This window comes from Siniperca chuatsi, linkage group LG21 (assembly GCF_020085105.1).
Source record: "Siniperca chuatsi isolate FFG_IHB_CAS linkage group LG21, ASM2008510v1, whole genome shotgun sequence".
NCBI lineage: Eukaryota > Metazoa > Chordata > Actinopteri > Centrarchiformes > Sinipercidae > Siniperca > Siniperca chuatsi.
This window is the reverse complement of record NC_058062.1, coordinates 1452133-1466053: the sequence shown is the minus strand read 5'-3', so window position 1 is coordinate 1466053 and position 13921 is coordinate 1452133. Positions and strand designations below refer to the sequence as shown.

The following is a 13921-nucleotide window of genomic DNA, read 5'->3' as shown; positions in this document are numbered from 1 at the left end:
GGGTTTACCGGTTGTTGTTGATGATGATGATAATAATGATAGTAATAGTGAATAGTGAATAGTAAAAAGTAATAGTGCATGAACTGTCACGTGTAGTTTATTTATGAGACGGAGGATACTGCACAGCAGTAAATATCAATATCAATAAATAGGGAATTTTGAACTGAAAACAGAGAATATTGCACAATTATTATTAAGTATTGCAGATGTTAATGATCAATGTCCAGTTTAGTGACTTCGGGTCAAACAGACTGACACTTAGAGGGAGGAGTTAAACAGGAATGACTTCCTGTGGCGCTCTGTGGTGCATTGTGGGGGGATGAGTCTTCCGCTGAAGGTGCTCCTTTGTTTGACCAGCGCGTCATGGAGCGGGTGGGAGACACTGTCCAAGATGGCGTGTAGTTTGGCCAGCATCCTCCTCTCTGACACCACCGCCAGAGAGTCCAGCTCCACCCCCACAATGTCACCGGCCTTACGGATCAGTTTGTTGAGTCTGTTGGCGTCCGCTACCCTCAGCCTGCTGCCCCAGCATGCAACAGCATACAGGACAGCACTGGCCACCACTGACTCACAGATTCAGACTCAAAACTGGTATCGAACAGCCTGACACGGCCTGAGACTTGAGACCCATCTGTGAGACGTACAACGAGCCGCAGGACGGCTCAGACCTTTAGATAAACGAGTGGATGTTCCTCGGCAGGACGACGCTTCTCCTCCAGCCTGAATCCACTGACGGTTGTTCTGTTCTCAGCTGGAGTTTGAATGCGACGGATACAAACTTTGATGCTACAAAGCAACATTTTCTCATAACATCAACTACACGTGCAACCCTGTCATCACTTCATCGCTCTCAAAATACTCTGCCATTATAAATCCGTCTGTTTCCTCAGTCTTGAACTGATTTCCATTAAAGACACACAGAGAAGGGTGGAGTCACCTTGTCAGTCAGGATGAAGGCGTTCACAATGTCGATGACTTCTTCATGGGCACCTGGAAGGTACGCTCCCACCTTACTGACCAGCCACTCCTCACCTGAAACCACACACACACACACGCCAAGTGTCGTTAGGTTAATAATGTCACTTTTAATGTCCAGAGACAAAAAGGAACAAAGCCGTCATCCCTCTGCAATATTTCAGCACATTTGGGATTTTCATTCTGGTCGTCAAGTGAAAAACATCTGCAACTTGCTTTTCATAAACACCCTGAATACTGAATTTTGCAAGGGAGTTCTTTAAATCCTTACATTTAAAAACACACACGTTTTATGAGGAAGAAATTCAACAGGCCTCGAGGAAACAACCGGAACAGACCTGCCTGACGAATCTGCTAAATCACTTTCTTTTAAAATCGTTTCTGAAAACATTTATGAGCTCATTTCATTTGGGTATTTTTTGTCTGCATGTGTGTATTTATGTGTGTGTGCAGGTTGGTATATGTATGTATGGAATACATAAGTAACATGTACGTTTGTTTTGTTTGAACTGATCACAAATTCTGCTTTTCTTCTTACGCATGTGGACAATATACACAACCAGGTTTCTGTTCTCCTTGTAAACTGCTACTGTGCGAGCTATACAAATAAACTGCATTCTTCCCCGTCTTATCATTGTTAGTGTGTGTGTGAGTACTTGTACTTGCTACATAGTGAGGACTGAATTTTTTACCTACACAGTGAGGACATTTTGGCCGGTCCTCACAACTTCAAAGGGCTGTTTGAAGGTTCAGACTTGGTTTTCAGGGTTAGGTCAGAAATAGGTTATGGTTATGGTAAGGGGCTTGGGAAAGCATTATGTCAATGACTCCCAACGATAGAAGTACAAGGATGTGTGTGTGTGTGTGTGTGTGTTACCTGTGACCCTGCGGACTCCCCCCCTGTCCACTCCTTCCTTGCGAGCTCTCAGTCTGATGGCCTGGTTCTCTCGGATCACTGTGGCCTTGATGGTCTCCAGCACCGCCACCTCTTTCCTGGGGATGTAGGTTCCTGCAGCAAACACACATCTCCTACATCTGAACTGTATCATCATTCCTATATAACACATCGACATATATTACAGAGGTTGACAGCTCCTGCTGTTGGGTCAGGAGACATGTGGACCTAAAAAACGTCCCGAATCACAAACACATTGTTGTGTTTCCTGCTGCAAGAAAACACTGATCATTCAATTATAAAGAGTGAAATATATAAAGTTAGGAAGGAAAGCAAACACTGCATCCCTCAGTACGTAAGAAACGAGAGATGATTTAAATACCGAACGCTTCTGTTGCAAATGGTATCTTTAAAATCTAATTTATACTCAAATTTCTGTTATGAGTGTTTTCTATACAATACTTTCTGTATTTTTATATTTTTTTGAAACATTGAAGGACTTCAGTCGTAGTAATGTCGGCCTCGCTGAGGGTAAATACGCGCGGAGCAGCTGTATTACGTGGGACAAACTACAAACTAGACAACTCTTTAGCGTTCGGTAAAAACATACCCGGTCCTTCAAACAGCCACTCGTCTCCAGCCACTCTCTTCTCTCCTCCGCTCTCCTCGAAGTCCAGCAGAGCCTGCAGACGCAGCGCCGTGTCCGGATACACGATCTGCAGCGGGGTCACGTCCTGACACACAAACACTGGGAGTCAAACTCCAGTAACGATTAACTTACTTCTTTTGTTAAAAAATACACACAAGACTGCTTAATTGTGTCTTTGCATTTGGGATCAGTTCCCAGTTTCTCCTCCTTTAAAGAATAATTATGTTTTCTGATAAATGGGTAAAAATTACATAATTATTTTATTTATAATAAATTGTTTTTAACTTGTGAGCCACATCAAAGACCATGTCCTTGTGATGGACAATAAAGCTGCCTGTGGGACAGACCGGGTTTCTTACAGACCTGCTGGATCTCCTCTCCGGGGTACAGGGGGAACGGCTCCTGGGTCAGACGGATCTCCAGGTCAGCGTGGCGAAGTTTGGCCTGACCCGATTGGTCAAAGAGGACCTGCTTGTCTTCATCGCGTGCCACGGGGTTTAAGATCACACAGTAGTGACGCGGCGGCACCATGGTCATGCGAACCGGTAAAAAGAGCACTCTGAGGAAGAAAAGAGGAGGATGAGGTCACATGATCATTAATCATTAAAAAAATATGGCACCATCGTTACATTAATGGTCAAGACTTTGTTTACAGAGTCCATACTGCGTAAGAGTAACAAATAACGCACTTTTATTACTGTTATTATTATTAGGGCTGGGACAATGATGTCTTTATTCTGTGTATCAGTTCAAACTCACATCATGCAGTTTCGTTGAAGAAACCAAACAATGATGCACGGCGACTAAAACCTCCCAAACATACAAATTTAAAAAAGGGAATAAGTTAACATTTTGGAAATAAGCGTATTCTCCTTCTTTCTTTCTGAGATGTTAAGATGGATATCAACCTCAAGTCTGTGTGTTCAGTACAGAGCTGGAGTCAGGACGTGGTTAGCCTAGCTTAGCATAAAGACTGGAAGCAGGGGGAAACAGCTAGCCTGTTCAAAGTTCAAAAATACTCCTACCAGCACCTCTGAAGCTCACTGAGTAAAACTGTCAGCCATTTTACATAATGAGCTGCGTGTCTGAAAGGAGCTTAGAAAACTGTTGCTAACATTACTGTTGCTAACCTTACCAAACAAGTTTTATTATGTGCTTTGGCTAACTCACTAAATTTTATCTATTGGCCAGAGCTGATAACATCTAACAGTTCAGCAGACAGTTGCCGTTATGTAACGTTATGTTTGATTTTATTAATCCAATGTTAATGATAATTGTTAGCAAGTTTGGCTTTAGCGGTGCTTGTTAGCATGTTAATGTTAACATATTAAGATGCTAACATACATAGTTAGCATGTTGAAAGAATAGGCTTAACACTAATTACGTTTATTCCCTTTCTTGCCCGGAGCTAGCTAGAGTGATAAGATTGAGAAACAGCTTAGCTTAGCTTAGCTCCTAGACTGCCGCTAAAACATTTCTGTTTGCGTGCAGATTAAACAAACAAAATACAGCTTTAGAGGTGTTCATAGGTGTACGTTTGAACTAGAGCCAGGCTAGCAATTTCCCCCTACATCCAGTCTTTATGCTAAGCTAGGCTAACCACGTCCTGACTCCAGCTCTGTACACACAAATTGATATCCATCTAAACAACTCACTCTCAAAAGAAAGGCAATACGAGTATTTTCCAAAATATCAAACTATTCCTTCAACAGTAATGTCTGTTCACATACTAGCATGTTAGCTAAAGTTACTGTAGCGTGCTAACAAGCTTAAAGTTAGCATGCTAACAGGATAACTGTAAGCAGTTACTGGACCTCTAGAGGCACCTCGGGACAAACGCTAACATTCATCAACGCTTTAATGCTGAAGGATTTGAATTAACATTAAAGTCTCCGGCAGGTCGTTTTATCTGGTTATTCAAAGCAGACGAGGTATTTGTCCTTTTTTCACTGCTGAAATTATTAGTCAATAAGCAACGATTTGGATGATTGATTGTTTAAATTAAATCAAACATTCTCTGCTTCCAGGTTTTCCCAATGTGATTATTTGCTGCTTTTGTTCACTTTAATATCAAAACTGATTTTACACCATTTTACGATGAAATGATGAATTAATAAATATATAATAAATGGATTTTCTTATAATTACATGAACCAAATGTCCTCGTGCTAACCCAACTTTAACACGTTACATCAGGAGTGTGTGTGTGTGTGTGTGTGTGTGTGTGTGTGTGTGTGTGTGTGTGTGTGTGTGTGTGTGTGTGGTCTATCTAGGAGATAATAGAGAGCACAAACATCTGCTCAGCAGGTTTTCTGTCACTGAAGAATGACAGTTTCCTTTAGACAAACAGGTGACGAGCAGCTCAATCTGCACGTTCAGCTCATGTGTGTCAGTGTGCATCATAATCAGTCAGAAGATTAACAGGTCTGAAGTCCTGCGAGCGCCCCCCTTACAGGCTGCCATTCGTTACATCCACGATGTCACAACATACTGAAGGTTTAGCTCAGTTTATTTGCAGGCTCCTGGTTTACTGCGATGCAGAAACTGTTGTTCGTGCTTTTATCTCCTCACGCCTCGATCACTGTAACAGCCCGTTCACTCGTCTTAATCTAAAAACTCTGACAGACTGCAGACTGTACAGGACTCAGCTGCTCGGCTGTAAACCAGGACCCAGAGGTGGGACCACGTCACACCTGGTTCAGCCTCTTTACATCGGCTCCCTGTTGGTTTCAGGACTCATTTTAAGATCTTGTTGATTACTTTTAAGGCTCTTCATGGCCCCAGACTATATTTTAGACCTTGTAATCCCTTATGAACCTTCACGCAGTCTGAGATCTTCGGGCAGGGGTCTCCTGTCTGTTCCTGAGTCCAGGATGGAAACTAAGGGGGACAGAGCTTTGGCCATCAGGGCCCCGAGGCTCTGGAACAACCTGCCCGAAGACATCAGGCTGTCTGAGTCAGAGTCTTCGTTTAAGTCTCGTCTCAAAACACATTTTTATCTGAAAGCAGATCCTGATTTTACCTGAACTGTTTATTTTATTGTTTATTAAATGTATTTCATCATTCGCTGTGGTGTTTTATTTCTCTCTCTGTGAAGCACTTTGTACTTTGTTTTGATAAGTGCTCTGTAAATAAAGTTTTACTATTATATTTACTCACTATAATGTCTTAGCTAGACAGGTCGTATTCAGAAATGCCATCATGTATAACTACCAGCGCCACTCAACACACTGCGAGAGCAGCCGTGAGGCTGAAATGCGAAGGTTTAGCGGACTTTCTGACCTTTCGTTGTCCTGGCGGATGTAGGTGAGCGGCCCGATCTCCACCCGGGCGATGTTGGTGTTCTGGTCCAGCACGTGGATGTAGTGATGGGGGGGGATCCGGATGATGGACGCCTCCACCAGCCCCTGAAACTCCACCCCGTGGTTTCCTCCCTTCTTAGACATGATCTAAACTAAATATTGGCGAGAGAGGAGAGGGTCTGTCAGTGCCATTCACAACCTGGTGTGTGTGTGTGTGTGTGTGTGTGTGTGTGTGATGTTTTAAATCAAGACAATGCGGGTAAAAATAAAAGTTTTATTTGAATCCAAAGTCGGAGTTCTGCTACATTTAGTAGACGAGCTAGAACTGTATCGTTCATTATTCCAGTGAACATGCGCTACACATCATCATCATCATCATCATCATCATCGCTCGGGTTCTTCTAAAGAACTAAATGCAGATTTTGCGATGAGCAGGTTTATTTCTGCAGACGTCTCGTGTGGGAAACAAGAGCTAAGAAGCGGAGAATAAGCCGAGAAAATGTTGGTCTCGCCACCGTTTGGACTTTAGATGAGGAGCGACGCGCTGATCGAAGAGTCCGAGCTCCTCTCTGAAGTACTGGGTTTAAAGGATTCCCTTTCTTGTGCAGCTGTTTGCGTTTACAAACGTTTGATTACTTATTGTGTAGAAAAACTTGTAAAAAAAATAAAAGTATTATTGGAGTGTCTGAACCTTTATCGACTAGTGTTGATCCTTCTGATCTGAAGGAAGAAGCTCAGAGTTGACTCGAAGGTTTCAGCGTGAACAGCTCGCTGTGAACTCACGCCAAGGTTGGAACTGTGAGAACTTATTTAGTGACTGAACCTCAGGTGTGAGACACACCTGCTGAGCACACAGAGCATCGAGTGTCCGGACTGAACGGAAGCTAAGAAACTAAATGAAAACTCGGGAGAAACAAAGCGTCACACGACATTTTCCTCTGTTTCATAGACCAAAGGAATAACTGATCGATCGGGAAAATCATTGTTTTAGTATTTATCTGTGCTGCCACCTGTGTTGTCTGAACGTAAAGACTAAAAATTATTTTGAAAAAGCCAAAATATATCAGAGAAAACCTGGAGGAAAGTCCTGCAGTTCGCATACGAAGTAGAGCTGAAACACGTATTTGACGGTTCTCGAAGCCGACTGACCAGAGTCGGATCTCCGCATCAGGACGGACTCGCCTCCTGTGTGTCAGATCGAGGACCAGCTGCTGTTCCACCTTCATCACATGAAACGACGACAACATTTCATCATCAGAGATTCACACCCGAGAAGTCGGAAGCGGCAAATATTTGACGGTTAATAGATGAATCGACTAATCGCTCGAATACCTGAATATCCTCAGCCGTCAGCTTCAAACAGAGCCGACAGAGGACTTCAGGAATGCCTCGTTTATATCATTAGGTTTGGTTTACACTTCTCCCTGTGCCTGTAGTGACGGCCGTTTTCCACTGTAGACTAAACGATCAATCGAAAGAATTATTGAGGGATTCATTGATAATGAAGACTATTATTGGACGCAGCCCTGATAGTAAAGTAGACGCAGTGACAGAAACAAGCTACACAGGATTCAAAGGCCTGAGGTGACAGACGTGACGGCTGAGACTTTGAGACTGGGGGTCAGCTGTGTTCTGGATCAGGACACATTAAAAAAGCCCTGAGTCGTAGTTCAGACCGCACACAGAGAGCCAGGAGCGAGAGGGGCGGTGCCTCTTCGTGCTCTTCCTCAGGATCAATAAATGTGTTGTTGGGTACAAAGTGCAGCAGCTCCGCCGGGCTCTGTGGTCTTCCAGTCAGCAGCATCAGACTGGACTGTGGACGAGAGGAGTCGGATCCAGCAGGGAGCCTCTCCTGCCGGTCTGACCCACCACAGCAGGCTCAACCTGGACTCGAGCAGGGAACTTGGTTCCTGGGTGAGGCCACTTCCTGGTTCTAACTTTCTCACCCCTTCTTCTCCTATGGAGAGAACCTAACGCCAAACTCCAGTTACAAATCCTCCAAATGTAATGTCCCGTCCCCTGTGAGGGTGCTCCCGCCCTGCAGGACGCCGATGAAGGACTGAGGACCGAATAGGAAGCTGCGGGGAGTCCGGCTCTAGTTTCTCATAAGTAGTGATGGGAATCGCGGCTCTTTTAAAAAGGGAGCCGACTCTTCCGGATCTTATTTTTTGCAAGAAGTAAATATGCAACTTTCTTCATCTGCAATACATTAAAGCTTCGGTCATACTGATGTTAGAAAGCTGGATGAGTCCAGAATAACTATCCAAGTTGCACAACAAGCAAAAAACAAACACCCTACTAATGAAGTTAGTAAATAATTACACATCTCTATACAGACACATGCAGTATATTTCTATTTCATTTAATATGAAACAACAAATATGTCTGCTGTAATCGGCTCTGAGACGGATCGCGACCGACGCTTCGCTACAGATTAGTCCGAGGTCTAACTTTTAAACTCGCTGTCTGACGCTGACGATGTTGGTGTTGGTGGAAGTTGGCTGGAACAGTTGTTAAAACTAACACTTTGAAGAATTACGTCCTGCTTGGTGTATCAGACGTATGCCGATTTGAAGTTCGGCTCCTATTCGTTCCCAAAATGTATTAAATATATATTAAGCCTCGCATCCATCTTTTAAACTTTTAAACCAAGTTTTAAACTTTGATGTTTTAGAGCGGAGTTCTGCTAGCGGCGGAGGGGTGAAGTAGTTCCTGGGTTCTTACCTCGGCCCTGTGAGGATCAGCAGCAGCAGCAGGCTCGGACGGGTCCAGACTCACGCTGTGGTGACACTGAGGGGAACTGAAGAAGAAGCCAGGAGGATCACGGAAACAGCTGTACAGTCACTTGGTGGGCGTTGTGATCCCGGAAGCTGGATCAGCTGTCACGTGGTTTACCGACTGCTGCAGAGCTGCGTCAGGCCGCTGTCAGGTGGTGTGGATCTGAATATCTGATCCAGTCTGTCATCTATGCATGGATCCATAGGCTCTGAGCACGAACATCACAGAACATGTGTGAACGTCAGTTGTTTACGTAAAGCGTTTGAGGCGCTGCGTCAGAGGAAACGGCGACATCTGCTGGTCACGTCATGACGTTTGTTTACAGACGCGACCATTAATTCAATTAACTACCTGAAGAGTCCTGCACTCTCAGGTTTAGTAAAAGCACAAAAGCACCAAAATAAACTTAAAGTAGCAAAAGAATGTTCCATTTCAGAACAATGTTTATTATATTACTGGATTATAATTATTGATGCATTAATGTGTTCATGGCTTTAATGCTGCAGCTGCTGAAGGTGCAGCTCATTTTATTTACTTTATATTCTGCTGGGCAGCTTGTGAGTGAGTGTCCCCCCCCCCCGTCTATCAGTAACTAGAGCTGTCAGATAAATGCAGTGAAGTAAAAAGAGAGATGTGGTGATGTGGTAAATGTCTGAGTTCTCGAGACTCAACTGAACAAATGATTCAGTAAGATTTAGCCTGTCACAAGTCAAAGTTTCCCTTAAAACAAACGAATCCTGCTGGAATATAGTTATTCTGGAACATTCCCCAATCACAAGTCTACGTTTTATTTATTACATTTGCAGGAACTCCAGAAAACTAACGGCCAGTGTGTGAAACCCTGCCTGTGTTACTACAACAAACAGTGCTATACATTGTAGAAATAATTAGAATTCATATGAACTAGCTGCTCTAAGACTCGACCTTCTCAAAGTCACATCTGAAGAGACACTTCGCTCCATGTTCATGGATTCTTCACTTCACTTTTCTTCGTCGTACCTCTGATAATCATGCTCTAAGTTTTGGAACCACTTGAGCCCCGTTTTTGTTTGTTTGTTCAGCCTGAATCTGTTCACATGCGGTCAGACTGTCCCGTCAGAGCAGCCGAACCAGCAGTCAGCAGCTCCTGTCTGCAGTGGACCCGTGGACGGACAGACAGCTGTCTCTGGATCACTGCGAGACTGAAGGAAACTTAGAAACAGCAGGATTCTCAGGCAGGTTCTGCAGCCGCTTCTTCTCTGCTGTCTCAGCTGGTTTCTGGAGGTTTATTCTGGACGGACGTCAGAGACGATGACGTCCTCTGGAAGTGCGAGTCTCGCTGAACGATTCGATGAGAGTTTCATGTCTGAGAGTTCAGACCTGACGGAGTTAGGACTCCGAGGAGTATATTTGTCTTAACAAGACATTTAAAAGAAACAAAAAGGCATTTGAGGGTCTCAGTAGGAGCCTGGGAGGAGTTCACATTTTACAGTAACAGCTGCACACATGGTGGCTTGCTTTAATGTGGGTGCAGTATATGCGGGGCCTTCAGGGAGACCTGGATATGCTGAAGCAAAATGGCCGCCTAGTCATTCGAGCACAGCTTGCCGTCTCAGCCTGAGGATGACAATGATGTTATTCATCTCTCTCTCTTTCTTTCTTTCTTTGTGACTTTGATGTTTGGATCGGGGCGCGGTGTCTGATGACTTGTTCTGCGTTTTGGGCTTTATGTACTTAATTCTCCGTCAATAAAGACGAACACACAGGAGCAGGGTAACGTCATAGATATTTAATGGTTAAACAAACGATACAGCCGGAGAGGACAGAGAACGACCGAAACAACAGGAAATATCAAAATAACACACACACACACACACACACACACACACACACACATATCATCCACCTCCAGTATGATGCAGTTTGACTGATATTCACTGCAGAGCTGATCAATACCACCAGACTGTTTCTGATCAGACTTTGGTCTGGTTTGAAAACACTGAACTCTTGGAATGCGAAGGCTGCAAAGACTCACTCGTCACTACAGGTGTGTCCGACCGCAGCTACCTGAAGCTGCCGTCAGTCTGGTTCAGGTCTACTGACAGCCGCTGCCGCTGCCGCGTATGGAGGATTTAAAACGCCTCATTAAAAACAAATCAAACAAAGTTCAAATTCACATTAGAATTTAAAACGTGGAATTTTGTAGTGAAATAAATTCATTTTAAGTGGAAATTTACGCAGTTGTCAGATATCAAACAGTCCAAAATGGAGGAAGCTAGCGTAGCTTATTAGCTGATTATTGAAGCTCCTCTGTCGGGACATACTAACAGAGCTTTTAAATATACTGGGTGCACTTTGTCCTGTTAGCAACCAAGCTAGCGAGCTTGCTAACTGTCAGTTAACTTGTTAGTCTCTTGTAAAACCGAAAAATACCCTTTGAAAACACTTGTGGTCCCTCGCACACTTCCAGCAAATTCCCTGTGACGTGATCACCGTCATCACACGAGCACCCCCCCCGTACGGTTTGTGCTGAGGGGTCGACGTGACTGAGCGGCGGCGTAACATACAGAGCACCGAGGCTACAAACGAGGCTAGGCTAACGCATACAGACAGACAACCAGTCACAGTTACGGACAGTTTAGAGTCATCGGTCGACCCGATCCACATGTGTTTGGACTGTAGGAAGCCGGCCCGGCTCGAGACAACAGGGGGCCCGAGGCAAGATTTTCTTTGGGGGCCCTCCTTACTTTGCCTGGAGCCGAGAACTATGAAATAAAACTATATATATATATATAAAACTAACTATTACTGATTTCATGAGGACGACATGACAACCCTTTGATATATACTGTACTACCACAATGTGGCAAGAACATTCCTGCAGTCTATAAAGTGGGCATAATCTTTGCATGACATTAATACGCAAAATACGACATTTGTAGTCACCATGCCTCTCAGCAGCATCCTCAAGGCACGAAGTCTTTCCAACCCGTCAACAGAAAATGAGGCTGATACAGCTCTGGACGACAAAACAACAATCCAACCCCTCGCCGGAGGAATACCTGCGTTCTGGAGGCGCCATCGTTGGCGGGGCCCTACGTTATAGCGTGTTGGGCGTGTAGGGCGGGCCAGGCATGGTAGAAAGAAACCCAGCACCTTCCTGCTTTGAGGTAACAGCCGCTGCGTAGCCGCAGCTACAACTAAACTTTGCGTTCGGCGTTGGCGCGTCTCTGTTGCCGGACTTGTTAGATATCTGTTAATCCTCTTTGTTCTGACTTGATTTTGATGATTAAAGACAAAAAGCTACATACTTCTCCTTTTATCAGCTGGTTTTCATTTAATTATGACAAAGTTAATGCGTGTATATTACAAAGAAATACATATGAGAATGTGTGTTGTGTTTCATTTCTTTTCTTAGTTCGATTTCTTCTGAATTCTGCTTCTTTAAATCTCGCTCGGCTGTGAGCGGCAGAACGCGGAGGTTCGGGTCAGGAGGGATTTTTCCTGAGAGCATCTCATTCGCACAGAGGTCACATGACCACAGGACCACGCCACACACAACCAGGGTTAACAGTCTCTTTCACAAACGTTCAAACAGAGCTATGGCATGCTAAATATGGACACCTTCTCTGTCCGCTGCAGGCTGCACAACAAAATAACATTTCCTAAACATAAACGGGAAGAGGACAGTTCAGGATTCTGCATTTTTTAAAGGAAATGTTTGTGAAAATATCAGAGGAAAATCTGTACAAAGACTTTGGTTGAATATCTGCTCCTGTATATACCTCTAGTGTACAATATACATATTTAGATACCTCTAATTTAAATACTAATTTGGCTAATATGAATATCAAAAAATAGTATGTATATCAGTGACATGTCACATGCCGTGTCCCGCTGTACACACTGACTGACTCCACGCGTGAAATGAGCTGAACGTGCTTCCCTTTGTTTAAACTACACGGCTGAGCACTTCGACAGGTTGGTTGTAGCTTCATAAACACTTAAGGACACAAACGGGCCGACGCCGAGCCGAGCGGAGGACTAACTACACGTGGTTCAGGTCGCTCGGTATAAAATAGTTTCTTTTAAATATTACAAAGGTAAAATTTGAAATGGTCAGACGTGATGCATAGAGAGCCGAAGCAAAACCGGCTTCGGTTCCACGAGGAAGAAAAGCACATTAACATTCGAAACAACACAAATAACTAGAAATCCAGCCTTGAAACATGAATGCACTCGGCAGTGCGTCGTGCGGTCTGTCCGTGTGTCTGGAGAAGGATGGCACATCATTTAAAACCATGTTATATCATTGTTTGAGTAATATTTGTGCTTTTAGCAGCTTTTAACAAACGTCCACTTTAACAAAAAGTCACAAAAACAAAACTCGATGAACTCTCATAGATGTTACTTTAGTTCTTTTGATTGTTTCTATTTATTTGTGACAGTTTAGTTTCTGTAAGCTCCTACTGTCTATCTTTTCATACGTAGAGTCACGTTCTGATCTTTGTATTTGGCTTGTTTTGCCTTTCCTTGTTTTCACTGATGCTGTGTGATTTTGAATTGTTAAAGACTAGCTAAATAAATAAAGACTACCGGGCGGCAGCCTCTGACACTGGACAGCGCAGCCCTTTAGAAGAGAGCGTCGGCGGATGACGGATGAGGCTGCGTTCAGGCAGAAAACGCACACCTTCCATCAACTTTTTCCAAAGCGGCAACCAAATTAATTGTTTAACGTCAAATTCTGTATCGAGGTCTGTCACAGACACTTTTCAGAAAGACTGACAGAAGCTAGTGGAACAGATGCTGGACAGGAAGTGACGCCATGACTTCGGCTCTCTATTAATGTCAAAAAGATCAAACTTCATGTTACAATATTAGTGTATAACAAGAATCACAATAATCTGCTGAGGTGTTGTTCCTCACAGTGGGCTGATAATATACCGCTGGTCCAACGTTTATCTCTTTGTTCGGTTCGTATTTGATAAGACACGACGACACGAGCGTTAAAAAGGTTAAAAAAGGGAATCCATCCGTACAGCAGCCAGATTCAACTGCCTGTTAGAGACGTGAGTAAAGGAACCCGTCGAGGAAGCACAGTGGAGATTAAGTGCTGGTGTTCAAACAAGACGAGCGTTTGGCTTTCGCTCCTCTGACCGTGTCCATCGTGTAGTTCGGAGGGGGGTTAAATCTCTCCATCAACCCTCCTTTTCTCTTTTTCACTTCCTGAGGTTGAGGGCGAATATTCAGTCCAACATGGCGTCCAGCTGGTCGGCCAGGTCGTCGAACATGTTGCCGATGTCGTCCAGAATGGTCCCCGCAGACTTCACTGTGTTTGATCTA

The 13921-nt window shown here is 44.0% G+C and overlaps 2 protein-coding genes and 1 long non-coding RNA gene across 13 annotated transcripts in view; 1 reads left to right on the top strand and 2 right to left on the bottom strand.

Moving 5' to 3' along the window:
* LOC122868984 (major vault protein) overlaps positions 1-8849 on the bottom strand; it is a 23289-nt gene extending 14440 nt beyond the window's left edge. The window contains exons 1-6 of the mRNA XM_044181503.1: positions 8546-8849; positions 5802-5973; positions 2883-3078; positions 2481-2604; positions 1853-1984; positions 938-1032 (exon numbers count right to left, since the gene is read on the bottom strand). Coding sequence (XP_044037438.1) covers positions 938-1032; positions 1853-1984; positions 2481-2604; positions 2883-3078; positions 5802-5965 — 711 coding nt within the window. The 5' untranslated portion in view covers positions 5966-5973; positions 8546-8849. The remainder of the gene's footprint in view (positions 1-937; positions 1033-1852; positions 1985-2480; positions 2605-2882; positions 3079-5801; positions 5974-8545) is intronic.
* On the top strand, positions 7422-10474 carry LOC122869017. Its single transcript, XR_006376222.1, has 2 exons — positions 7422-7735; positions 8496-10474. It is a non-coding gene; the product is annotated as an uncharacterized LOC122869017 (long non-coding RNA).
* The window catches only part of LOC122868983 (caskin-2-like), a 77041-nt gene continuing 73472 nt past the window's right edge, over positions 10353-13921 (bottom strand). For 9 of the 11 annotated variants that reach the window (XM_044181494.1, XM_044181491.1, XM_044181493.1 and 6 more), the window contains one exon: positions 10353-13921. In XM_044181494.1, coding sequence (XP_044037429.1) covers positions 13825-13921 — 97 coding nt within the window. In that variant the 3' untranslated portion in view covers positions 10353-13824. The other 2 variants (XM_044181495.1, XM_044181500.1) reach the window with 1 other exon arrangement.